Below are 24,342 nucleotides of genomic sequence, written 5' to 3'. Positions count from 1 at the left end.
CCAATGCTGGCTTTTTTGAATTTGAACTCAACATCGCTTCACACAATGGCACTATCCTATGCCCAAAGTCACTTTTTCTTATTTCAACATCAATTCCGATTCACATTGTGGTTAATCTTAGTTCTTCCTTCTTCGCTCCTCTTGATATAATGCTGACATGAGAGTCTTTTTCTCAAGGTAGATGCCATGTAAAATCTATATGACATGCGACCTGATAGAATCATAGAACAACCCACTTGGCTTGCATATTTCATGCTACTTGGTACAACGCTAATTGCATCTCCGATCATGAGCCGTCAGCGAGAAAAAAAAAGTTTGTCTACGCATCACTCGAGTGTTTCTGGTACCCAGAACACTCGATTTCTTTCCTTCACATTTTCTTCCTCCTCTGACACGCTGCCGTCGCCCATCGGCCACCACATCCGCAGCGACCTCCTCCTTCCCCTCCCTCCTCCGCCGCCCGCTCCGATGATGTCACTGCCACCACTGCCTCACCGCCGTCTCTCCCACGCCCATCGTCTGGCGTGTCTGCCTCCCAAAAAAATTCTTCTAAGCCCACCGAAAATGGAGAAGCAAGTGCAGGAGACGGAGAAGAAGAGAAATCGAGTGTTCTAACACTCGAGTGAGGCGTAAAATTACTGAAAATGAAAAACTGGGACGGAGCCCAGTCAAAACCCACACGTCTCTTATTACACGCACTTCCAAAAATTACTGAAAATAAAAAACTGGGACGAAGCCCAGTCAAAACCCACACGTCTCTTATTACACGCACTTCCAAACGCACCATCTTTTTAGGCCCCGTTTGACAGAGCTTCACTTCACTAGTGAAGTCATTTTTTTTTGCTTCAGCTTCACAAACAGCTCCACCAGTGGAGCTGAAGCGGTTTTGATAAATCATTTGGCAAAATGGCTTCCTTGTGAGAGCATATTTTTAGGGACCTGGAGGAGGAGGTCACTTTTTTTTTGCTCCATCCCACCTTAAATCACTATGAGAGCATGTTTTTAGGGGCTTCACCAGTGAAACTATTTCACTTTATCCTATTTAACGGAAAACGACTCCAAACAACTTCTGAAGCCTAAAAAAGCCGGAAGCCTTCTCCGTTCTTCGCCTTCACGTCTCTTCGACAGCCGCAAACCTCTCTCCCTCGTCTGGTATCGTCTCTCCCACACCCAAAAAAACCCTCGAAAAGCGGCGGCGGCGCGACATGGCGGAGGTCGAGGTTCCAGCGGGTTCGGTCGCGACGACGACCCCTGAGGCGGTGGCGACCGAGGGCGGACCCGCTACGGAGGCGAAGGGTCCGCACAAGCTGCACCGGCAGTGGACCTTCTGGTACGACATCCAGTCGAAGCCCAAGCCCGGCGCTGCGTGGGGCACCTCCCTCAAAAAGGCCTACACCTTCGACACCGTCGAGGAGTTCTGGAGGTACGTTGGCGCTGCCGCGGATACCTTCCTTCATGCCCCGGTTCCCTGCCTGATCCGTTCCGTTCGGATCTGATCTGGATGCCGTGGTGGTTCGGGTGTACCAGTTTCTGTGCGTGTTTTGGGCGGTCATGTGGCAGCAGGAGTTGTTCATACAGTAGATAGGGTTCTAGGTTACCTTATGCCAACAAATCTGAAACGATTAGATGAAATTCGATTAGGTTTTGTTTATTCATGATATCGCTGGTTCCTGTTTGCATCGGATTTGATTGCCCGTGGCTGATTTTTCACGTAAGCTGTCCCGTTTAGTTGTGTATATATAGGGTATGGTAAAAGCTGAAGTGAGAGGCCTCTTGATTATGCCCGCCTGTTCGCTTGGCTTATAAGCCGTACTTTTCCAGTTAACGAACAGTATTTTTCTCTCGCAAAAAATCAGTCTACAGTACTTTCAGCCATGGCTTATCAGCCAAACGAACAGGGCAGATCGAGAGCCCAAAATGGAAATATACTCAATGTCAGAATTACTAAAACCAAAAAAGGAAGGAGAAGGAAATAGAAGCCAAATCTGACTGTTACGTCTTCGGCAATCTCCACGTCCAGCGAGCTCCGGTTTAAGGTTTAGGGTTTTGGGGAGCTGCACCATTTCTGGCCTTAGAAGGGGAGGGGGGCCAGGGGAGGTGGCTGGACTGGTGGCTGGAGGGGCGGTGGCTGGACTGGCTGTTGGGCGGAGCTGGTAGCGGGGGCAAGGGGCTGGGCTTTCCTCCTCCGATTGGGATTAGGGGTGGGCGGGCGGCGGAGGCGCCGCTGGACAGGGCTGGCGGTGGATGCCAGTGGCGGGGTGGGGATGGGGAAGCGACGATCTGTTGAAGGATGGGCTGGTTCCTGTTTGCATCGGATTTGATATGCCTGTGGCTGATTTTTCACGTAAACTGTCCCGTGTAATTGTATATATAGGGTATGGTATGAGAGGCCTCTTGATTCAAGCTAAATCGAGAGCCCCAAAATGGAAATAAACTGTCAGAATTTCTGAAACCAAAAAAGGAAGGAGAAGTAGAAGCCAAATTGAACGGTTACGTCTTTGGCAAGCTCCAGTAAGGTTTTGGAGAGCTGCAGCATCTCCGACCTTGGGTGGTGGTTGTGGGGGGGGGGGGGGGGGGGGGGGGGGGGGGCAGGCTAGGCGGCTAGACTGGCGGTGGTGGCAGCTGGAGGGGCGGCGGGAGACATCCGATTGGGCGAAGCTGGCAGCGGGGGATAGGGGCTGGGCTTTCCTCCGATTGGGATTATGGGTGGGCGGCCAGTGGGGGCGCCACTGCACAGGACTGACGGTGGAGGCCAGTGGCGGGGTGGGATGGTTGAGTGCTGAAAGGATGGGGGGTGAACCGATGATGCTGGCGAGTAGGATGCGAGCGTCCGAGGGCGCCCGCGGTGGGGGGGGGGGGGGGGGGGGGGGGGGGGGGGGCTAAATGGGGGGGGGGATGGGGTGTAGGACGGGAGAGCTGGAAAACCAAAAGAAGATAAGAAGCTGGGCCTCACGTGGGGAGGCATGTTGAGTCTTATCTGGAGATCCTTCTCGCCATGGTCATCTAGTCACCTCCATAGGGTATTCCTTGTTGTAGATTGACATTTCAGTTGAAAGTTTCCGCTCTGAATTATATTGAATGAACTGTTTTACAATTCTACTATGTTAATTATTTTTGGTGTGATGCTTTAAGCAGATTGCCTTGCTGCATATATGGAGTGAGTCTTCTCTAACTTTTTTTTTCCTGTTTGTCTTTGTGAGCCTAGTCTTTTACGAAAGATATGCTCTGCTTGCATTAGACCCTATTCAAATATATAAAAAGTTAGCATCTTAATGTTTAGCCTTAAGTAATGAGCAATATCTTCTATTAGTTATAATACCTGTGTATGTGCTGTCTTTTGAAGTAAAAATTTCTATATATGTTACTGCAGTTAGCTGGTGCAATTTTGCCTTGTGCCTTCAATTTGGTGGTCTTGTATCCTTGTACTTACAGATCCCTTCTTTCTTGCTGTAGCTTGTATGATCAGATTTTTTGTCCAAGCAAGTTGTCTGGGAATGCTGATTTTCATCTGTTCAAGGCTGGAGTAGAGCCAAAATGGGAAGACCCAGAGTGTGCAAATGGTGGCAAATGGACTGTTCCATGCAACAGAAAGGCAACCTTTGAGAACATGTGGCTTGAAACGGTACACCTTTGTTATATATATTTGATTTGTTCAAGATCAAGCATCTGCTACCAGAGGTTGCCTGAGATGTTCCATTAATGGACTGCTTTTGAATAATTGTTTGAATATGCAGTTGATGGCTCTTATTGGGGAGCAGTTTGATGAAACAGAGGACATTTGTGGAATTGTTGCTAGTGTCCGTGCAAGAGGAGATAAGCTCGCATTATGGACTAGGACTGCCAGCAATGAAGCTGTCCAGGTTGGTTTTCAAAACCATTCTAATCAAGTTCAGTGCTGATATCTTCTTATGCATCATAGTATCTAGGTTCATATATCCTGACAAGGGGTGAACTTAGTCCAGTGTTTTCTGTGCAAATCCCTAGCTGCTATATTGCCTTATGGAATACATCCTATATATGGTTTGTCCTGCTAACTTGTTGGGTTCAGCTTTTGTAAGTTTTTTATTATTGTTATACCATTATTCTCTTCAAAGGCACAAATTTCTATACCTAAATCATCTCTCTGGAAGAGAACTATATAGTTTGCTAGGAATTTTTGTGCATGTAGTTGTGGTGTGATGTTGCATGAAAGTGGGGACTTGGATTCTCTATTAAGTGTGTTGTTGCAGGAAATACCTGTTGCATTTTCTGGTACTGTTTATGTTGTAACATTGTTACATGAACAATATTCTTCATCCTATGCATTGAACGGAATATTGGAAAAAAGAGGACACAGAAGCCTTTTCTTTTGGAGAATCTTTGATCATTTTGTAATTTCTTAACAACCCTACTATAGTTTCATCTTTGTGGGGCATGGTTATCTCATTGGACCAACAGTGTCCCATGCTGCAACTGTGATACCTTTTAAGTCTCCGCTGCCCTTATTCTCAAAAAGGACATTATTAACGTGCTGTTCCAATTTCTGAGATGGCCCATTCCTTTTTTTTATACAGGTGAACATTGGCAAGAAATGGAAGGATGTCATCGACTACAATGACAAGATCACCTACACTTTCCATGTATGCCTTCAGATTGTTTCTTAAGCTGCTGCTCATAGCTTATTTATTTGTTGAACACTGAGCTCACTATCTTGATGCCTCTCATGTGCAGGACGACTCGAGAAGAGAGAAGCCGAGCAGAGGCGGACGGTACACCGTGTAAGCTGCACATCAAGAAGGTCGCTTGGACTGGATGGTGGGGGGAGTGGAATTTTCTGCTGAGATGGGCACCAACTTTCATTTGATACAGCCTCAGCTTATCCGAGGCAATTTTCGCACCTATTGTGATGTTATTTTGCTTTCAGATAGCTTATGTAGTACAAGAAAGAGATGTTGGAGACATTGACGATTTTGTATGCAAGTGGATTTCTATCTGAATATGCCCCGATTCAACAGCACCCAAACGAGTCATTGCATTCTGGAGACTCTTGCGATGCATATCCATGTTTTAGACCTTGTTATAAAATGTTTGGCATTCGTGGAGCCATTGAGCATCTTTCTGCAAGTGTGCCCTGTCAGTAAGATTTGTTGCCCTTTTGTGTCGAAGCAACCAACATTTGTTGCCCTTTTGTGTCGGTGTTTTATAAAGTACGTACCTCAATGACGATACGGACTAAGGGTGCTTGTTGCTTCTGCATTTCGCAATTCGGCATTCAGGCGAGTTAACGAAGTATCAGACGGGTTCTCAAGAGAGGGGTTGTTTTGTCGGCGTGGTATCGCGCAAACACATGTGTCTTTTGGTAAGATGGTCTGGATGTCTGGATGGCTGTCCTACCACCTGCCATTTATACACGCCACCGTCACGCGACTCGAGCTCGCCATCCTACCAGAAACGGTGAGGCGTCACCGCGAACCACCCCTTTCGCCCGCGCTGGCCTGTGTGTGGCCTCTGCTCCTTGCGAGTGTGCAACACATTTCCGGGCTTGATCTCGAAGCGAGCCCTGCTGTGTTTGTCATGCACCTGCCTGCCTTGGCTTGTGCTCTAATCAACGCCGGACTCCCCAACTCGCGGTTGGTGCGGGACGCCACCCCGCCACCTTACCGCCCGCCTCCCTCGGCGCCTCACCAGTCACCACACCACACCACCTCGCGCCATCAGCTATATCACCCTACTAGACACTTCCGTGTCCCTTCACGGATACCTCACCCCCCCTGCTCGCTCGCTCGGCAATCGGCATGGACACCGGCTCGGTCACCGGTGGCCTCGCCGCGGGCTCGCACATGCGGGACGAGCTGCACGTCATGCGCTCCCACGAGGAGGTTAGTTAGTAGTTCCTGTTGCTTTAGTTCGCTCGCTCGCTTTTTTTTTTCTTTGTCAGTAACTGATGGCATTGTTACTGATCGATCGGTGGTTGTGGCGACGACGACGACGGCGCGCGCGCAGCCGAACGCCAAGGTCCGGAGCGCCGACGTGAAGACGTGCCGCGTGTGCGCCGACGAGGTCGGGACGCGGGACGACGGGCAGCCCTTCGTGGCGTGCGCCGAGTGCGGCTTCCCCGTCTGCCGACCCTGCTACGAGTACGAGCGCAGCGACGGCACGCAGTGCTGCCCGCAGTGCAACACCCGCTACAAGCGCCACAAAGGTCGGTACTTGGGTTGGTGCACCTTACCAATAATAGATAGCACACGCCACCAAGTCGGTCGCGTCGCAGTCTACGAAAATTTGAAAGCTTTTGACGGGACGGCTATAAGAAATTTGGTGCGTGCGTGCATGATGTTGTTGCAGGGTGCCCGAGGGTGGAAGGGGACGAGGAAGAGGGCGCGGAGATGGACGACTTCGAGGAGGAGTTCCCCGTCAAGAGCCCCAAGAAACCTCACGAGCCCGTCGCGTTCGACGTCTTCTCCGAGAACGGCGAGCAGCCGGCGCAGAAATGGCGGACGGGTGGCCACACGCTGTCGTCCTTCACCGGAAGCGGTGAGTGCTCCTCCGGTTGCGTTGATGATGTTGGCATGCATGTTGCAAGATCGATCTGCTGAATATACGTGTGTGTGTGCAGTGGCCGGGAAGGAGCTGGAGGCGGAGAGGGAGATGGAGGGGAGCATGGAGTGGAAGGACCGGATCGACAAGTGGAAGACCAAGCAGGAGAAGAGGGGCAAGCTCAACCACGACGACAGCGACGACGACGACGACAAGAACGAGGACGAGTACATGCTACTGGCGGAGGCCCGGCAGCCGCTGTGGCGCAAGGTCCCGATCCCGTCGAGCAAGATCAACCCGTACCGCATCGTCATCGTGCTCCGCCTGGTGGTGCTCTGCTTCTTCCTCAAGTTCCGGATCACGACGCCCGCCATGGACGCCGTGCCGCTGTGGCTGGCGTCCGTCATCTGCGAGCTCTGGTTCGCCTTCTCCTGGATCCTGGACCAGCTGCCCAAGTGGGCGCCCGTGACGCGGGAGACGTACCTGGACCGCCTGGCGCTGCGGTACGACCGCGACGGCGAGGCGTGCCGGCTGTCCCCGATCGACTTCTTCGTGAGCACGGTGGACCCGCTCAAGGAGCCGCCCATCATCACCGCCAACACCGTGCTGTCCATCCTCGCCGTCGACTACCCCGTGGACCGCGTCAGCTGCTACGTCTCCGACGACGGCGCGTCCATGCTGCTCTTCGACACGCTGTCCGAGACCGCCGAGTTCGCTCGCCGCTGGGTGCCCTTCTGCAAGAAGTTCGCCGTGGAGCCCCGCGCGCCGGAGTTCTACTTCTCGCAGAAGATCGACTACCTCAAGGACAAGGTGCAGCAGACGTTCGTCAAGGAGCGGCGCGCCATGAAAGTACTACCTTCGTCTGCCTCTCTCTTTGTTATAACATCGATCATACATTAACATCGATCATATATATTCAGAGGGAGTACGAGGAGTTCAAGGTCCGGATCAACGCGCTGGTGGCCAAGGCGCAGAAGAAGCCCGAGGAAGGGTGGGTGATGCAGGACGGCACGCCGTGGCCCGGGAACAACACGCGCGACCACCCGGGTATGATCCAGGTGTACCTCGGCAGCCAGGGCGCGCTGGACGTGGAGGGCCACGAGCTGCCCCGGCTGGTGTACGTGTCCCGTGAGAAGCGCCCCGGGTACAACCACCACAAGAAGGCCGGCGCCATGAACGCGCTGGTGCGCGTCTCCGCCGTGCTCACCAACGCGCCCTTCATCCTCAACCTCGACTGCGACCACTACGTGAACAACAGCAAGGCCGTGCGCGAGGCCATGTGCTTCCTCATGGACCCGCAGCTGGGGAAGAAGCTCTGCTACGTGCAGTTCCCGCAGCGGTTCGACGGCATCGACCGACACGACCGATACGCCAACCGGAACGTCGTCTTCTTCGACATCAACATGAAGGGGCTGGACGGCATCCAGGGCCCCGTGTACGTCGGCACGGGGTGCGTGTTCAACCGGCAGGCGCTGTACGGCTACCACCCGCCGCGCCCCGAGAAGCGGGCCAAGATGACGTGCGACTGCTGGCCGTCGTGGTGCTGCTGCTGCTGCTGCTTCGGCGGCGGCAAGCGCGGCAAGGCCCGCAAGGACAAGAAGGGCGGCGGCGCCGACGGCGGCGAGGAGCCGCGCCGGGGCCTGCTCGGCTTCTACAGGAAGCGGAGCAAGAAGGACAGGCTCGGCGGCGGCGGGTCGGTGGCCGGCAGCAAGAAGGGCGGCGGCGGGCTGTACAAGAAGCACCAGCGCGCGTTCGAGCTGGAGGAGATCGAGGAGGGGCTGGAGGGGTACGACGAGCTGGAGCGCGCCTCGCTCATGTCGCAGAAGAGCTTCCAGAAGCGGTTCGGCCAGTCGCCCGTGTTCATCGCCTCCACGCTCGTGGAGGACGGCGGCCTGCCGCAGGGCGCCGCCGCCGACCCCGCCGCGCTCATCAAGGAGGCCGTCCACGTCATCAGCTGCGGATACGAGGAGAAGACAGAGTGGGGCAAGGAGGTACAGTAATTGATTGATTCTGCGCATACTTTTCATTTTTGAAAATGGCAAAAGAAAAAAATTGCACCAGCCGGGAATCGAACCCGGGTCTGTACCGTGGCAGGGTACTATTCTACCACTAGACCACTGGTGCTTGGATGCTTGAACAGATCTTCCGTTCTATTTGAAACAACACCAGATTGGGTGGATCTACGGGTCGGTGACAGAGGATATCCTGACGGGGTTCAAGATGCACTGCCGGGGATGGAAGTCGGTGTACTGCACGCCGACACGGCCGGCGTTCAAGGGGTCGGCGCCCATCAACCTGTCCGATCGTCTCCACCAGGTGCTGCGTTGGGCGCTGGGGTCCGTGGAGATCTTCATGAGCCGCCACTGCCCGCTCTGGTACGCCTACGGCGGGCGGCTCAAGTGGCTGGAGCGCTTCGCCTACACCAACACCATCGTCTACCCCTTCACCTCCATCCCGCTGCTCGCCTACTGCACCATCCCCGCCGTCTGCCTGCTCACCGGCAAGTTCATCATTCCCACGGTGAGTGAGTGATCGACGGCGACTGTACATTCCAGCTAGGACATGAACTTAACCGATGCCGTACATTCCAGCTGAACAACCTTGCCAGCATCTGGTTCATCGCGCTGTTCCTGTCCATCATCGCGACGAGCGTCCTGGAGCTGCGGTGGAGCGGGGTGAGCATCGAGGACTGGTGGCGCAACGAGCAGTTCTGGGTGATCGGCGGCGTGTCGGCGCACCTCTTCGCCGTGTTCCAGGGCTTCCTCAAGGTGCTGGGCGGCGTGGACACCAGCTTCACCGTCACCTCCAAGGCGGCCGGCGACGAGGCGGACGCCTTCGGGGACCTCTACCTCTTCAAGTGGACCACGCTGCTGGTTCCCCCCACCACGCTCATCATCATCAACATGGTGGGCATCGTGGCGGGCGTCTCCGACGCCGTCAACAACGGGTACGGCTCGTGGGGCCCGCTCTTCGGCAAGCTCTTCTTCTCTTTCTGGGTCATCGTCCACCTCTACCCGTTCCTCAAGGGGCTCATGGGGAGGCAGAACCGGACGCCCACCATCGTCGTGCTCTGGTCCATCCTCCTCGCCTCCATCTTCTCGCTCGTCTGGGTCAGGATCGACCCGTTCATCCCCAAGGCCAAGGGCCCCATCCTCAAGCCATGCGGAGTCGAGTGCTGAATTGCTGATGCATGAGCTCACCTAGCTTCCTTGTTGCATACAGGCACTTTTGGGCCAGGCTTCGATCTACTCATATTCGACTTGTTTAATTTTGTACAAGTTTTGTGATCGAGTGAGATAAAGTGTTGGGTGTAAGAACTGTGGAGTTCACTCAAATTAAAGGACATTCTTTTTCTTTCTTCATTCAGTTGCAATTAACGATCACGAAGACCAAATCCAGGTAGCGTTCCACGTTTTTTTTATGAATTACACGATACAATATATGCAGCGTTGTTGCTACTGCAGTGATCGAAATGGCATGGTGGACTGGTGGGATGGAGACAGGGAACAAATAACTCGCCGATCCGGAGATCCACATCCACCTCGCCACGCTTGTTTTCCCCCACTCCACCGCCATCGTCGTCTCCTCACACGCTGCCGACCACACCTCCCCAGTAACATGTTCTGTTTTTTCATGTCAAGTGCATGGTAACGTACTCGACGCAATGCCTTGGGCCTGCTTTGTGATTCTCTCTGGCGTAGATCGGCGCACTCATTATACCAAGTCAAATAAAAACAAGAGTTAAATGCACCAGGAATCCATTAACTTGTGAGCAAGTTTCAGTTGGGTTCATCAACTTCCAAAGTGGCTTTTTGGGTCCAGAAACTTTTAAAATGGTTCAGTGCAGTCCATACCTATTTATTTAGCCTGAAATTCAAAGCACATTTGTAGAAAACCCCTTCCCGCACCACATCTTCTCCATGCAGTCCGGGTGGTTGAGCGCCAGCGCCCACTCCACGCTGGTGGCCGTGGTGTCGGATCCGGCCGTGAAGATGTCCAGCACGAACGCCTTGATGTTCTCCCTGGTCAGCTTCACCTCAACGTTCACGTCCTCCGCCGCGTCCATGAGGATGTCCAGCAGGTCCTTGCTGCTGTTGTCGGCGGCGGTGGTGGTCTGCCCCAGCAGGTCACGTACGCGGACGGCTCCGTGGCGCCCGCCGTCGCTGCTGCGGGCACGCTGGCCAGGCCCATGCCGGGGCAGGCGCGGCGGCCGCTCCCGAACGGCATGAGGTGCATGTGCTGCCCCTTGGGGTTGACGCCGGCCCCCGCGCCGCCGGGCATGAAGCGCTCGGGCTTAAACGTCCACGGTGGTGCCGGACCCGTCCCGCTTCTTCGCGCCGGCGCTCCTGGCCGCGCCGCTGCCCACCAACTCCTCCTTCTAGAACTTCGTGCTCAAGGACGAGGACATGCCGGAGTACATCCACCCATACGCCGTCCGATCCCCCGGCGGCGGCGCGCTCGACCTCTGCTACCCGTCTCCGACGCCTCCGTCGCAGCCGCCGGGAGCGCGCAGCACCACGTCGTGTCGGCCTTCGACGACCTCTCCGTGACGCTCGACGTGCCCCCGTCCCTCCGCGCGCACCTCGTCCGCGGCTGCCCCTACGGCACCCTCACCACCACCGCCACCGGCCCGATCGACATCTCCGTCGCGTCCGTCCACGCCTTCGTCGACGTCGGCTCAAGCTCCTGCTACTGCCACCACGGCTCCTCCGGCACCAAGTGGCGCCTCCGGATGGACAGCGGCCAGACGTTCATCCTCTACGCGTCAGCCCCGATCCACCTCGCGTAGGCCGGCCCCACGCAGCTCTCGACGACCGCCTTTGCCGGCGCCATCCGGGTCGCCTACCTCCTGGAGCCGGTCCTCGACCGCTACAGCCGCTGCTACCCGACCGCGGGGCACGCCGCGCTGAACCCGAACGACCGGCCCTTCTCCGTCGACTACGCCTGGCGCAAGGAGGGGCATGGGGAGCTGCTGATGCTCGTGCACCCGCCCCACCTCCGCCTACTCGCACTGCTCCCCGACCAGGCACGACACGCCCACCACGGCATGCCGGTGTGGACCACCTGCATCATCTACTACGTTTTCTCACTCTCTCTCCCCTGCTTCTCCCACGCACAGCCGCATCCACCGCCGGCGCTGCAGTGGTGTATCTCGCCGGCGCGCGCATGCGACTGGTCATGTGCAGCTCCGTCGAGAGCTCCCGCTGTGCGCCCTTTCCGGGGGGGTCCTTATGCACGGCGGCGGCAGCTCGAGGCCCGCAACAGAGGCAGCTGACCACATGCCCGCGCGGCGGGGTCTCCTTAAGCGCGCACTGACGGCGCCAGCCGTCATGGTGCGGGCGTGAAGCCGCAGCGCGGACACTACCGAACAGCCGAGCTCCGATCGTCGACCTCCATGCCTACCCCGAACCACACCACCATTTTCGCAGACGCCTACTACTTCCAACACTGGCCACGCGCGACTTCGGATGTGCCCACGACGCCGCGCCATCTTCCTCAGCCTCGCAGGCCCCGAACGCCGCCACAGACCGCCCGCGACGCCAACCAGGAGCTGGTGCTGAACCTCACCACCGGACACCTACCTCCTTGCCGTCGTACTCTGCCGGCTGTGCCACCCGGACTGGGACCACTCGCCGACGCGAAGAAAGCGCGGCGGGGCAACTGAACTGGTGCTGGCCTGGCCATCGACGTCAGCCGCCACCTCATCAGCATGTCCAACAACACCATCATGCGCATGGTGGCCAGCGCGCTGCCGGGCCACATGACGGAGGCGGCCAGGGACTGCGCCAAGCACGTCGCCGAGCTCGTGGGGGCCTTCAACGTCGAGGACTACGTGGGGCTCTGCCGGGGATGGGACCTGCAGGGGCTCACGCGGAGGACGCGCGTGGTGCGGGACAAGTTCGACGCGCTGCTGGAGATCATGATCACGGGCAAGGAGGAGAACCGGAGACGGCAGCATGGGCTGGGGCAGACCACCACCACCACCGACAACAGCAGCAAGGACCTGCTGGACATCCTCATGGACGCGGCGGAGGACGTGAACGCCGAGGTGAAGCTGACCAGGGAGAACATCAAGGCGTTCGTGCTGGACATCTTCACGGCCGGCTCCGACACCACGACGACCAGCGTGGAGTGGGCGCTGGCGCTGGCGCTCAACCACCCGGACTGCATGGAGAAGATGTGGTGCGGGAAGGGGTTTTCTACAAATGTGTTTTGAATTTAAGGTTAAATAAATAGGTATGGACTGCACTGAACCATTTTAAAAGTTTATGGACCCAAAAAACCACTTTGGAAGTTGATGGACCCAACTGAAACTTGCTCACAAATTAATGAATCTCTGGTGCATTTAACTCTAAAAACAATAAACCATTTTTCCTTTATCTTGCTTGAAGTGCAAATCCTGCGAGTTAACCTTATACTTGCTTGGTTTATATTAGTACAGCTGAATTAAAATCACTATTTCTTGCCTGCTATCAAGTTCATGGATGCAATCATGCAATGGAGCCTGCCATATTGTTCTCTGATTGATGGTTGTGTAGATATAACGACGTAGCTGGGTTCTTACTTTTGTTTTGTCAGCGCATTATTCATCTGAAGAAAAAACATGTGTTTATCTGAAAAATGACATGTGCTGATGCTTTCTCTTTCCACAAAGACTAGGATGGTATTTTAGTCCTGTTCTTCAGTGGGAAAATAAATTTCTTACATAAGCTCTTGACTTTATATCAATGGGTTCTCTGGAGGGAAAAAAGTTACCCTGTAACTTTGCAAGTTTATGAGTTAAACTGTTATCTCGTTTCATGGTTGTGAATTAATATTATAACTTGCTTGGTTCGTATAAGTACAATTGGAAATCTCCATTATAAATATTATTCTGCTTAACAATCAACTGCATGGATGCACGTAGAGCCTCACATGCTGTTCTCTGTTTGATGGTTGTGCAGATACATAAGGTGTAGCTAGGTTTCTTAAAAACTCGGACTACGGGGGTAGACACCCCTGAACTATTTTAGCTTAAGGTAGAGGACATCTAACCTAGTCTAAGAAAATCCCCGAACCTCATGTCCCGCCCGCACACAGGGGCCTGTTACCCGGTGAGAGGGCTGGTCCATTTTACCAGTGCTTTGGGAACGCGGAACATGCGAAGTTTTTTTTTCACACCGCCAACCAGAAATTCGCCTAACTCAGGATTTGAACTCTGGTCACGGGGGACGCCACTCGGAGGCTTGACCAATTGGTCTAGCAACCTTAGGCTGTAGCTAGGTTTCTTACTTGGGACTATTGCGTTTGTACCCTTACTTTGAACCCCAATTGTGATTTTACCCTCGCTTTTCGTCATATTGCATTTTTACCCTCGCTTTGTAAAAACGAACACTCAGTCTACCCCTACTCTGTTAACAACAGCTAACGGGGTTAAATGGGCTTGCCAAGGACAACTTTGCCCTTGCAAAAATACCCTTACTTTTCTAAGTTCATTGTGATTTTATCCCTATTTTCTTAAAAAAAATGGCAGCATCATTGTACAACTTGTTACATATAATTGCACATAACAGGCAAATATATATAGGCCCAATATATATATATATATATATATATATAATATCACATCACAAGTATGTGTAGCAAAAGCGCAGCAACCATCATCCAACATAAACATCCATCATCCAACATACACAACCAACAATCCATCATCAACATACAAGTCCAACAAAAGCAGTAGCTAATAGTGAGATATTACATGTTCATTGTCATAATCACACAATTCCTAACAATGCAGCCAACCTCCCTCCTCTTCCTCTTCCTCTTCCTCTTCCTTGTGTTCTAGCCCCTTCTGCTCCTTCAGTTCCAGGTGCTTCACTTGCACTTCCTCTTCCTCTTCCTCTACCCCTTCCTCTTCCCCTTCCCCTTCCCCTTCCCCTTCCCCTTCCCCTTCCACTTGCACTTTCACTTGCATTTGCACTTCACATGAATGGAGAAAAATGGTTCAGTCAACAAGTTGACTGAATAATCTAGAGTAAAGGAAAAAATCAGCATGACTCACATTGATGCTTGTGAAGATGACTCATTCTGAGAAGATGAGTGGTTCCTCTTTTGACTAGCAGTTGGACCTCCTTGGCAATACTTGGTGAAAGGATTAAGATGCCCAAGAGGGGGGGTGAATTGGGCTAATTCTAAATTTTCTTGCAATAATCAAATCCTACGGATAGCCCAATTAACCCTTTGTGCGTAGAAAAAGTGTTTCTATCAAATCAACGCACAAAAGACTTGCAACCTATGTTCTAAACTTACTCTAGCATAGCAATTCTATGAATGTAAAGACAAGTATTGAATTGCTCAAAGTAAATACTTAAAGTAAATGCTCAAAGTAAATGGAGAGAGTAACGCGGCGATGTTTTGCCGAGGTATCGGAGAGTCGCCACTCTCCACTAGTCCTCGTTGGAGCACCCGCGTAAGGGTGTAGCCCCCCCTTGATCCGCGCAAGGATCAAGTGCTCTCTATGGGTTGATTCTTCGACACTCCGTCACGGCGAATCACCCAAAACCGCTCACAACTTGAGTTGGGTCACCCACAAGCTCCGCCGGGTGATCACAAAGCTCCCAATCACCACCCAGCCGTCTAGGTGATGGCGATCACCAAGAGTAACAAGCACGAACTCTCACTTGACCACGCGAAGCCTAATGAGAAGATGGATGCACACTTGTCTACTCTTGATTCACTAATGAGGTTTCACTCTTGGATTCTCAAATCATAAACACCTCACTAGGACCTTGCTCTTCTTGGCACTCACAAACGTGTTTCTCAGCTATTGGAATGAGCAAAAGTGACTCCACTCACGAGTGGAGCTTCTATTTATAAGGCAGCCTGAAAAACGAACCGTTATGAGCTTCTGCGGGGTGACCGGACACTCCGATCGTTTTGACCGGACGCTCCGGTCAGTTCAACCCGCGCAACAATTTTCACGTGATGACCGGACGCTGTCAGGGTCCGGTCAGTACTGACCGGACGCGTCCGGTCGCTCTTGGATGCTTACTGTAAATGACCGGACGCTGGATACTCAGGGTCCGGTCACCACTGACCGGACGCGTCCGGTCACTCTTTCTCAAGTCTGGACCTTTACTGGAGTCGACCGGACGCTGGCCCTCAGCATCCGGTCACATTGACCTTCCAGCGTCCGGTCACACCAGACTTGTTCTCCTCGGTCAAATGAGCTGACCGGACCCTGCGGCCAGCGTCCGGTCGCACCGAAGCCAGCGTCCGGTCAGTATTTGACCCTCCATTCACTTCCAACTTTCGAACATATGTGAATGAGGTTTGCTCCAAAGGATCTTAGGCATTCATAGGAGCTACCTAGAGCTAGTTTTAACAAGTGTGCACCACACCTAACTCACTAGACTCAACTAGGTTAAGCTACCCGTTCATACCCCCCTTCATAGTACGGCCAAAGGAAAAACAAAGTCCTAAACTACTCTAAGTGTCTCTCCAACTTCAATTGACACTTAGAACTAGTTATCCTTAACCTTGTCGTCCATCCTTTGAAAACCGAAACGATTTCCATCGTAGGGGCATGACAAACTAGATTGCCCAATCGATCTCCATTACCATGACCTAACTTAATTGCCTCTACAAAACACACGTTAGTCACAGTAATCTTGTATTGTCATTAATCACCGAAATCCAACTAGGGGCCTAGATGCTTTCAATCTCCCCCTTTTTGGTGATTGATGACAATACCACCTCGAGTATGTTATGGAGTGAGGTTTTTGAAGGGCTTGGTTCATATAAGCTTTTGTTGGTAAGAACAACAGTGTTAGGCAAGCTTATATGACCCAAGCCAACATAATGTACTCAAAGAATATGAATTAAGCATGAGTACGAGTAACAAAGCTCATTTGCTTCGAAGGATAAACGCGGAAGCAAAAGCAAATGAGCATCACAAATGATATAACATATAGAAAATGCAAAGTAGAAATCACACATGTCAAATATCACAATCACGTAGATAGCACTATCACATATATATAAAAGTATGCATGAAAGTAAACACACGAATGCATAAGTAATAGTGTATCACACAAATTAAACTCCAAATGTATATAATGAGCTAATACTATATAACTAGCTCCCCCTAAATGTAGCTCCCCCTGAGACTACATACTCGAACTCCCTCTCCCCCTTTGGCGTCAAACACCAAAACCTAGGGGTCGGTCGGCAGGGCTGCAGCGGACGAGCCGGGCGCTGAAGAACGTGGGGCAAGCTGGAACTGGGCACCATCATCATCTGACCCTGAGCTCTGAACTGACTGACCCTCTGTGGCAGGAAGTGTCGCTGAAGCGGTCTGGGTCTGAGCTGGGGCTGGTGCTGCCTGTGAAGCTGCAAGTATGTCTGTCATAGGATCGGACAAGGCGACAGACGAGGGGAGCCTCTGAGTAGTCACTGCGACTGGAGCTGCTGTAGACGGACCGGCAGTATGCATATGAGGCGGAGTAGGCATGCCGGTCAACTCGCTGAAGGATGCTCCAAGACTCCTGGAGACTGATGTCTCAGGCACGAATAGCGAGGAAGACTGCTCTGGTGTGAAGCCCGTCTGAAGTGGAGTGAACTGTGGGGCTACCACGGGTGAGGCTAACCACTAGGACACCTGTACAAGAGGTGAAGCAAACTGAGCTGGAGGCTGTCCCTGACTCTAGAGCCCACTGGGCTGTACTGCTGGAGTCGTCGAGGTGGTAGGAGGCTATGCAAGCTGGGGCGAAGGCTGTGGCAGTGGGACCCCAATGGCTGTCACTACATGCTGCATGAATCCCATGAGCTGCTGCTGCATAAGTAACTGCTGGTACTGAAGGAGCTGCTGCTGCCGCTGGAACTCGTCCTGACGAGCCTGAAATTGTGCGAAGTTGGCAGCTGTCTCCTGTGCCTGTCGTGTCTGATCCTGCTGCATCCGCTTAAGAATAGCAATGAGAGCGGGGTCTGTCTACAGAGCAGGTGGAGCAGAACTGGAGCTACCGGCCTCTGCATCGTGTCTGCGTGGCGGCATCTGAGGTATAGGCTGGTAGTCGTCGTCAGAGCTGTCACTGTACTCGCTCACCTCCTGTTGTGCCTCTAGCTCCTCCTCCTCAGTGGCTGCAATCCCTCTGATGATCTCATCCTACTAAGCTACGGACTCTGGCACGTCGGGACGATGGCTAGGCTATCTGGATGCCTGAGGAGTGGTGTGTCTGATCCTCTGTGATAGGTTGTAAGCTGGGAACTCTGTGATGGCACCTATATACTCATCCATCATGCCAGGGGGCTTATCAAGCACTACTCTACGGATGAGGAACGTGATCTAGTGAGCATAGGGAAGCTGCCTGCGACCCTTGAATCCCTCAGCTATAGTATCCTCCATCTCTGAAAGCAGGAGATCCCAGATATCAAATACTATCTGCTGCATGATGGCATTGAGAAGCCAGAGCTGTAAGCGAGTCAGGCCCTCCCTGTATCCCAACCTAGGAAGTAGTGTCCTCCTGATGATGACCTCTAGCACTCTCGTTGTAGGAGTCAGGTCACTGGGGTTCCTGCTCGACCCCTCACTAAAGGGCTCCTTGAAGCAATGGCGCACTAAATCTATAGGGGGCACCAGCCCTCCATGAGGATGCCTAGGAGGTCCCTGCTGTCCATAACAAACCTCATGCATCTTGATAGGCTGCTCCTATAGCCTCAGTATCTCTCTGGCCCTGCCACTCGTCACTCTGTAGTCTTTGCCTCTGAAAGCAAAGTGAATAAACCTGTGATGTGGATCGATGAAGAGTGAAGCATAAAACTGACGAACCCAAGATGGTACATATATCCCCGTCCGTCCAATCAAATCTGTCAGTCCTGGCAAATATGACAAGTATGGCCGAATGCTCTCTCCGGCTGCTGCCACAATAGACTCTATCTGACAGACTCTCTGAGATCTGAATACTGCCCCACTGTTGAGATAAGCATTGTAGAAATCCTCCTGCAGTGGCATGTAGAAACCCTCAGCTGCTCTCTCATCCCTCCTCGGAGGAAACCAAACCTCAAACTCAACAAAACGCAGCTGCTGAACCTACCTGGCGGTAGCGGCCCTCAAGTTGAGGTGTACCACTGGAGGTGGACCCTATGGTCTAGGTGGAGGATGTGATCCCCTTCGCTGTGTCGACGGCATCGGCGAGACTGGTACACGGGTCTGTCCAGAGCGGCAAAGCTGGGGAGCCGGCTCTATCTCCTTGACCTCCTGGGTCTGCTGAGGCTCTGCTGGTGGGGGGTGCTGCTGTGCTGACGGACCCTCCTCAATGGCAACCCGTCGTCCTACAAACATGGCAGTCCCAACTGGACTACCGTGACGACGCTCAACCTCCTCAATCGCAGCTCTGACTGCTGGTGAAACTGGCTGATCTGCAATGACAACTCCGCTGCGGGCACCACCTCTCTCGGCACGCTCTGCGGCCTCTACAACAGCTGCTGCTCTCGCTGTCTCTACATCGGGGTACTTCCGCTTCTTGGATGTCACCTGCTTGGTTGACTTGCCCTTAGATCCAGCTGGCTGGCGAGGCGGGGGCCTCCGATCATCATCACCTGGGCCACCACCAACGTTCTTGGTGCGAGCCATCTAAACTGACAAGATGGTGAACTGCCGCTGATGAAGATCAACTGTCAAACTACCACTTTTGAGGCTTGGCCTCAATCCTTACTCACGAGCTTGGCTCCGAGTTGACTGCCAACTGCCAGAAGAACCACAACGGAACCGACTCGCTGCACGATAGAATAGATGGATATACAAATAAATACCATATGTCTAATAGATGCGAAACCCTAATAGAGAAAGCAATGCAGATGCGAATTTGAATCGAATGGCTTTCTACCTGACGATCAGCGATCCGAGAAAAGATAAGATGTCGTGCGGGGAATCTCGGAACCGGCTAGGGTTAGGTCAAAAGCCCTGAATGCAATGGGGAATTAGTGCATTGAAAATTTGATCTAGGTCACAATTGTAGAGATAAAGATTGAAAAATAAATCTTGCCTTACCAATCAAGGAGTAGGGCTAGGGCACACGGCGTGATGACCAGCAGCCTCGGCAACAGCGTCCAAGAACTCAGCGGGCTTGGCTTGGGCGGCAAGGTGGCAAGAGGGCCAGGCGAGCGCGGTGATGCGCGAGCTGTGGCGGCGCGGGCTGTGCAGGCGCAGTGGCGCGCGGGAAAGCTCGGGCGCAGTGGCGCGGCGAGGCTAGAGCACGGCGGTGTAGGCGCGAGGTGGCCGGCGCAGGGTCGCGGTGCGGAGGGCATGGTGTTGCGGGCTAGGCTACGGCGGCGATTTGGCGGCGGCGCAGGCTAGGATAGGTCACGGCGGGATAACGAAAGAGGATGCGGTGGTACGGTTAAAAATCCCCCCCAAACGCGACAGAAAAGGAAACAGAGAAAGGAGTCCTAAAGCCGCGCGAGATCCACTGACCGGACGCTCCGGTGGTAGCGACCGGACGCTACCACCCAGCGTCCGGTCGATTCCAGAGAGGTCCAAATCATCTGGAATCGGGACCGGACGCATCCGGTGGACCATGACCGGACGCAGGTAGGGTCTGGTCAGTACAACTTGTCCTTCCTTCGATCGACCGGACGCTGAACCCTTCCTGACCGGACGCACAGACGCAGCGTCCAGTCACTCCTTCACCAGCAGTTCACCTCCTGTGAACTGACCGGACGCTGGACAGCAGCGTCCGGTGCACCTTTTCCAGCAAATCTTCAAACTTCCTTCATGCTGCCTGTTCCCAATCAAGTCCCAACTTGAATAAGATCCAAATAAACACCAATTGGGACTGATGTGAGTGACCTCTCTCAAACCCTCATATTTTTCAAAATATTTTGCCTTAGGCTATAATTCTTTTTAAGAAAATAGGCAACAAGAGGGCAAATGGAACAAAACGACAAAACAACATTCATGCATATGCACTACTTGTAAGTAAATCTAGTTGCTTGTCAAGTTTGATCTAAGGTTAAGCTTCTTCACATACTTTTGGGCGGTTATCTTAACCATGTTAGACAAGCCCTATATGCATTGCCACAAATTAAACATGTTGTATATTACAATGAATGCAAGGGACAACACACGCTCAATTTTTAGTGAAGTTACTAAAATCAAGTGCATTGAGCTCATTCCGCAATCTACAAAATGCAGCCTCATCTAGCGGTTTAGTGAAGATATCCGCTAATTGATCTTCGGATCTTACACCTTCTAGTGATATATCATTTTTAGCCACATGATCTCTTAGAAAGTGATGGCGGATATCTATATGCTTGGTGCGAGAGTGTTGAACCGGATTATTTGTAAGTTTTACCGCACTTTTATTATCGCACAAAAGAGGTACTTTCTCTAGAACTACTCCATAGTCTAGCAAAGTTTGTTTCATGTATAATATTTGTGCACAACAAGCACCCGCGGTAATGTATTCCGCTTCGGCGGTGGACAAAGCCACACTATTTTGTTTCTTGGAGGACCAAGACACAAGTGATCTACCAAGCAAATGGCACCCTCCGGATATGCTCTTTCTATCAACTTTGCATCCGACGTAATCCGAATCGGAATAGCCAATTAATTCAAATAAAGCTCCTTTGGGATACTAAAGACCAATGCTTGGTGTGTGCTTAAGATACCTAAGGATTCTTTTTACGGCAATTAAATGTGTTTTCTTAGGACTAGCTTAAAATCTAGCACACATACACACACTAAACATGATGTCGGGCCTAGATGCGGTTAAATATAACAAGCTACCAATCATAGAACGGTAGAGAGTTTGATCAACCGGGTTACCTCCCTCATCTAGGTCGAGATGTCCACTTGTAGGCATTGGTGTCTTGATTGGCTTACATTCATCCATCTTGAATCTCTTGAGAAGATCTTTTGTGTATTTCTCTTGAGAGATGAAGATGCCTTCTTTCATTTGCTTGACTTGAAAACCAAGAAAGAATGTAAGCTCACCAATCATTGACATCTCGAACTCCTTCGACATCAATTCACCAAATTCTTTGCATGGGTCTTCATTTGATGATCCAAAGATGATATCATCAACATATACTTGATAAATGAAGATATGCCCATCAAGCTTCTTGGTGAATAGTGTGGTGTCGACCTTCCCAATGGTGAAGCCCTTCTCAATGAGGAAGTCCCGAAGGCGCTCATACCAAGCTCTTGGGGCTTGCTTAAGCCCATATAGTGCCTTGGACAACCTATAAATATGATTATGATATCTAGGGTCTTCAAACCCGGGAGGTTGATCAACATAGACTAGTTCATTTATAAAGCCATTTAAAAAAGCACTTTTCACATCCATTTAATATAGTTTCATTTCATGATGTGATGCATATGCAAGAAGGATACGGATGGCTTCTAATCTTGCAACCGGTGCAAAGGTCTCTCTAAAATCCAAACCTTCAACTTGAGAGAACCCCTTTGCAACTAGTCTTGCCTTGTTCCTCACAACAACACCTTGATCATCTTGCTTGTTGTGGAACACCCACTTCGTTCCAATGACTCTTGCAACTTTTGGTCGCTCTTCAAGAGTCCAGACTTTATTGCGAGTAAAGTTGTTCAACTCTTCATGCATGGCATTGATCCAATCCGGATCTTTAAGAGCTTCTTCTACCTTGGTAGGCTCATAGCAAGAGACAAAAGAGTGATGAGCAATAAATGAAGTAAGTTTTTGAGATCGAGTCATCACACCCTTTGATGGACTCCCTATGATGAGTTCTTGTGGATGATCTTGTAGGAGAGGTATGTTTCTTCTATTGACCACTTGAGGAGGAGGTTATGGAGCATCAACATCTTGTGCTTGTACCACCATTTGCTCATGAGAGATATGAGTATCTTCATTTTCCACTCTCCCATCTTTTTCACCATCTTGTGGTACATTTGATGAAGAAGGTTGGTTAATGACTTGTACATCATCTTCATCATCTTTTGGCTTGATGTCTCCCACTGGAATATTCTTCATAGCCTCCCTCAATGGTTCATCACCTACATCATCAAGATTCTCATGTGCTCCTTGGGAGCCGTTAGATTCATCAAATTCCACATCATATGTTTCTTCAACCAAGCCGGTGGCATGATTAAATACTCTATATGCTTTGGACTTCAATGAGTAACCAACAAGAAAACCTATATCACAACGTCTTTGAAACTTCCCTAGGTGTTGCTGCTTCTTGTAGATGTAGCACTTGCAACCAAACACCCTAAAGAAGGAGACGTCCGGCTTCTTCCCATTGAGTAACTCATACGGTGTCTTGACAAGGAACTTTTGAAGAAATAGGCGGTTGGATACATAACATGCGGTGTTGATTGCTTCCGCCCATAGAGCTTTGGGGGTGTTGTACTCATCTAGCATTGTCCTTGCAAGGGTGATCAAAGTCTGATTCTTCCTCTCAACTACACCATTTTGTTGAGGAGTATAGGTTGCGGAGACTTCATGTTTGATTCCAACTTCATCACAATAGGATTCAATATTTGTGTTGTCAAACTCTTTGCCATTGTCACTTCTTATCTTCTTGAGCTTCACTTCAAATTTATTTTGAGCTCTCTTGGCAAACTTCTTGAAACAAGATGCAACTTCGGATTTGTCATGAAGGAAGAACACCCATGTATACCTTGAATAATCATCCACAATCACAAAACAATAGAGATTTCCTCCCAAACTCTTATATGTTGTTGGTCTAAATAAATCCATGTGCAGGAGTTCTAGCACTCTTGTGGTTGACATGAAAGCTTTGGTTGGATGAGTGTTTGCAACTTGCTTGCCGGCTTGACATGCACTACAAAGCTTGTCCTTCTCAAACTTCACATCCTTCAACCCTCTCACCAAATCATTCTTCATAAGCTTCTTGAGTGAGCTCATCCCAACATGAGCAAGTCTTCTATGCCATAGCCACCCAAGTGTTGTTTTGGTGAATAGGCAAGTCTTCAAGTTTGCATCTTCGGAGATGAAGTCAACTAGATATAAGTTGTTGTATCTAAATCTATTGAATATCACTTGTTTGTCATCTACTTTGGATACAACAACCTCCTTCTCGGTGAATAAGCATTGGAAACCAAGATCACACAATTGCCCAACGGATAGCAAGTTGAAACTCAATGAGGCAACATAGAGCACATTGGAGATGGAATGATCATTTGATATTGCCACTTTGCCCAATCCTTTAACCTTGCCCTTTGAATTATCTCCAAATGTTATTTTCTTTTGTCCATCTACCTCTTCATCTAGTGAGGTGAACATATGAGGATCACCGATCATATGTTGAGTGCAACCACTATCAATAACCCAATGACTTCTACTGGTCTTGTAGTTCACCTACACACAAGAGATTCAAGCTTTAGGGATCCAAACTTGTTGAGGGCCCTTCACCTTCTCAACAAGTGACTTAGCCACCCAAATCTTCTTAGGCCTACTCTTGTTGGGGGGTCCTAAGAACATGACTTTCATCTTTCCACTAGAATCTTTTCTAAGCATGTAGTGAGCATTGAAAGCAAAGGGTCTAGCATGCTTGGGCAAGGGTTGTGGTGGTAGAGTTTGACACTCATGAGCAAAGTGGCCTTCTTGTCCACACTCAAAATATCTCTTTGGCTTTAGCTTTGGCTTTGATTGTTAGTGTTGAGCTTGAGCCTTCTTCTTCTCTACACTTGCCATATATCCAATGCCACTTCTATCCATCTTCATGACGGTATTCATGAGTATCTCACTTTGGAGATGCTTGCCTCTAGCAAACTTGCTCAATCCCACCTTGAGATGCTCTTTCTCCATCTTGAGCTTCTTGTTCTCTTCCTTGAGAATATCATTGTTCTTC

The 24,342-nt window shown here is 51.3% G+C and overlaps 3 protein-coding genes and 1 non-coding gene across 4 annotated transcripts; 3 read left to right on the top strand and 1 right to left on the bottom strand.

The window, feature by feature from the left end:
- Positions 1–1,099: 1,099 nt before the first annotated feature.
- LOC136520969 (eukaryotic translation initiation factor-like) lies at positions 1,100–4,996 on the top strand. The gene is made up of 5 exons (XM_066514686.1): positions 1,100–1,423; positions 3,454–3,622; positions 3,735–3,860; positions 4,554–4,619; positions 4,711–4,996. The coding sequence occupies exons 1-5, from the start codon at positions 1,206–1,208 to the stop codon at positions 4,759–4,761; spliced, it is 630 nt and encodes a 209-aa protein (XP_066370783.1). The 5' UTR covers positions 1,100–1,205; the 3' UTR covers positions 4,762–4,996.
- A 703-nt stretch (positions 4,997–5,699) lies between these two features.
- LOC136520962 (cellulose synthase A catalytic subunit 7 [UDP-forming]-like) lies at positions 5,700–9,878 on the top strand. Its single transcript, XM_066514677.1, has 7 exons — positions 5,700–5,858; positions 5,983–6,181; positions 6,325–6,513; positions 6,596–7,365; positions 7,437–8,507; positions 8,686–9,036; positions 9,108–9,878. The coding sequence occupies exons 1-7, from the start codon at positions 5,775–5,777 to the stop codon at positions 9,693–9,695; spliced, it is 3,252 nt and encodes a 1,083-aa protein (XP_066370774.1). The 5' UTR covers positions 5,700–5,774; the 3' UTR covers positions 9,696–9,878.
- On the bottom strand, positions 8,570–8,640 carry TRNAG-GCC (transfer RNA glycine (anticodon GCC)). The gene has a single exon. It is a non-coding gene; the product is annotated as a tRNA-Gly (tRNA).
- A 2,303-nt stretch (positions 9,879–12,181) lies between the features above and the next one.
- Positions 12,182–12,733, top strand: LOC136536284 (cytochrome P450 93G2-like; the record flags this gene model as incomplete). Its single annotated transcript, XM_066528632.1, has 1 exon — positions 12,182–12,733. A coding segment is annotated over one exon (552 nt), but the record flags the coding sequence as incomplete, so codon positions are not given.
- Positions 12,734–24,342: the final 11,609 nt, after the last annotated feature.

The sequence above is a fragment of the Miscanthus floridulus genome, chromosome 2 (assembly GCF_019320115.1).
Source record: "Miscanthus floridulus cultivar M001 chromosome 2, ASM1932011v1, whole genome shotgun sequence".
NCBI classification, from domain to species: domain Eukaryota; kingdom Viridiplantae; phylum Streptophyta; class Magnoliopsida; order Poales; family Poaceae; genus Miscanthus; species Miscanthus floridulus.
This window is presented reverse-complemented; position numbering and strand designations above follow the sequence as displayed.

Excerpts from the sequence above, each read along its gene's own strand:
- LOC136520969 (XM_066514686.1), top strand. The coding sequence starts at position 1,206 with ATGGCGGAGGTCGAGGTTCCAGCGGGTTCGGTCGCGACGACGACCCCT. Across the intron at positions 3,623-3,734 it reads AGAACATGTGGCTTGAAACG|TTGATGGCTCTTATTGGGGA; the intron begins GTACACCTTTGT and ends TTGAATATGCAG. Across the intron at positions 3,861-4,553 it reads CCAGCAATGAAGCTGTCCAG|GTGAACATTGGCAAGAAATG; the intron begins GTTGGTTTTCAA and ends TTTTTTATACAG.
- LOC136520962 (XM_066514677.1), top strand. The coding sequence starts at position 5,775 with ATGGACACCGGCTCGGTCACCGGTGGCCTCGCCGCGGGCTCGCACATG. Across the intron at positions 5,859-5,982 it reads TCATGCGCTCCCACGAGGAG|CCGAACGCCAAGGTCCGGAG; the intron begins GTTAGTTAGTAG and ends GCGCGCGCGCAG. Across the intron at positions 7,366-7,436 it reads AGGAGCGGCGCGCCATGAAA|AGGGAGTACGAGGAGTTCAA; the intron begins GTACTACCTTCG and ends ATATATATTCAG.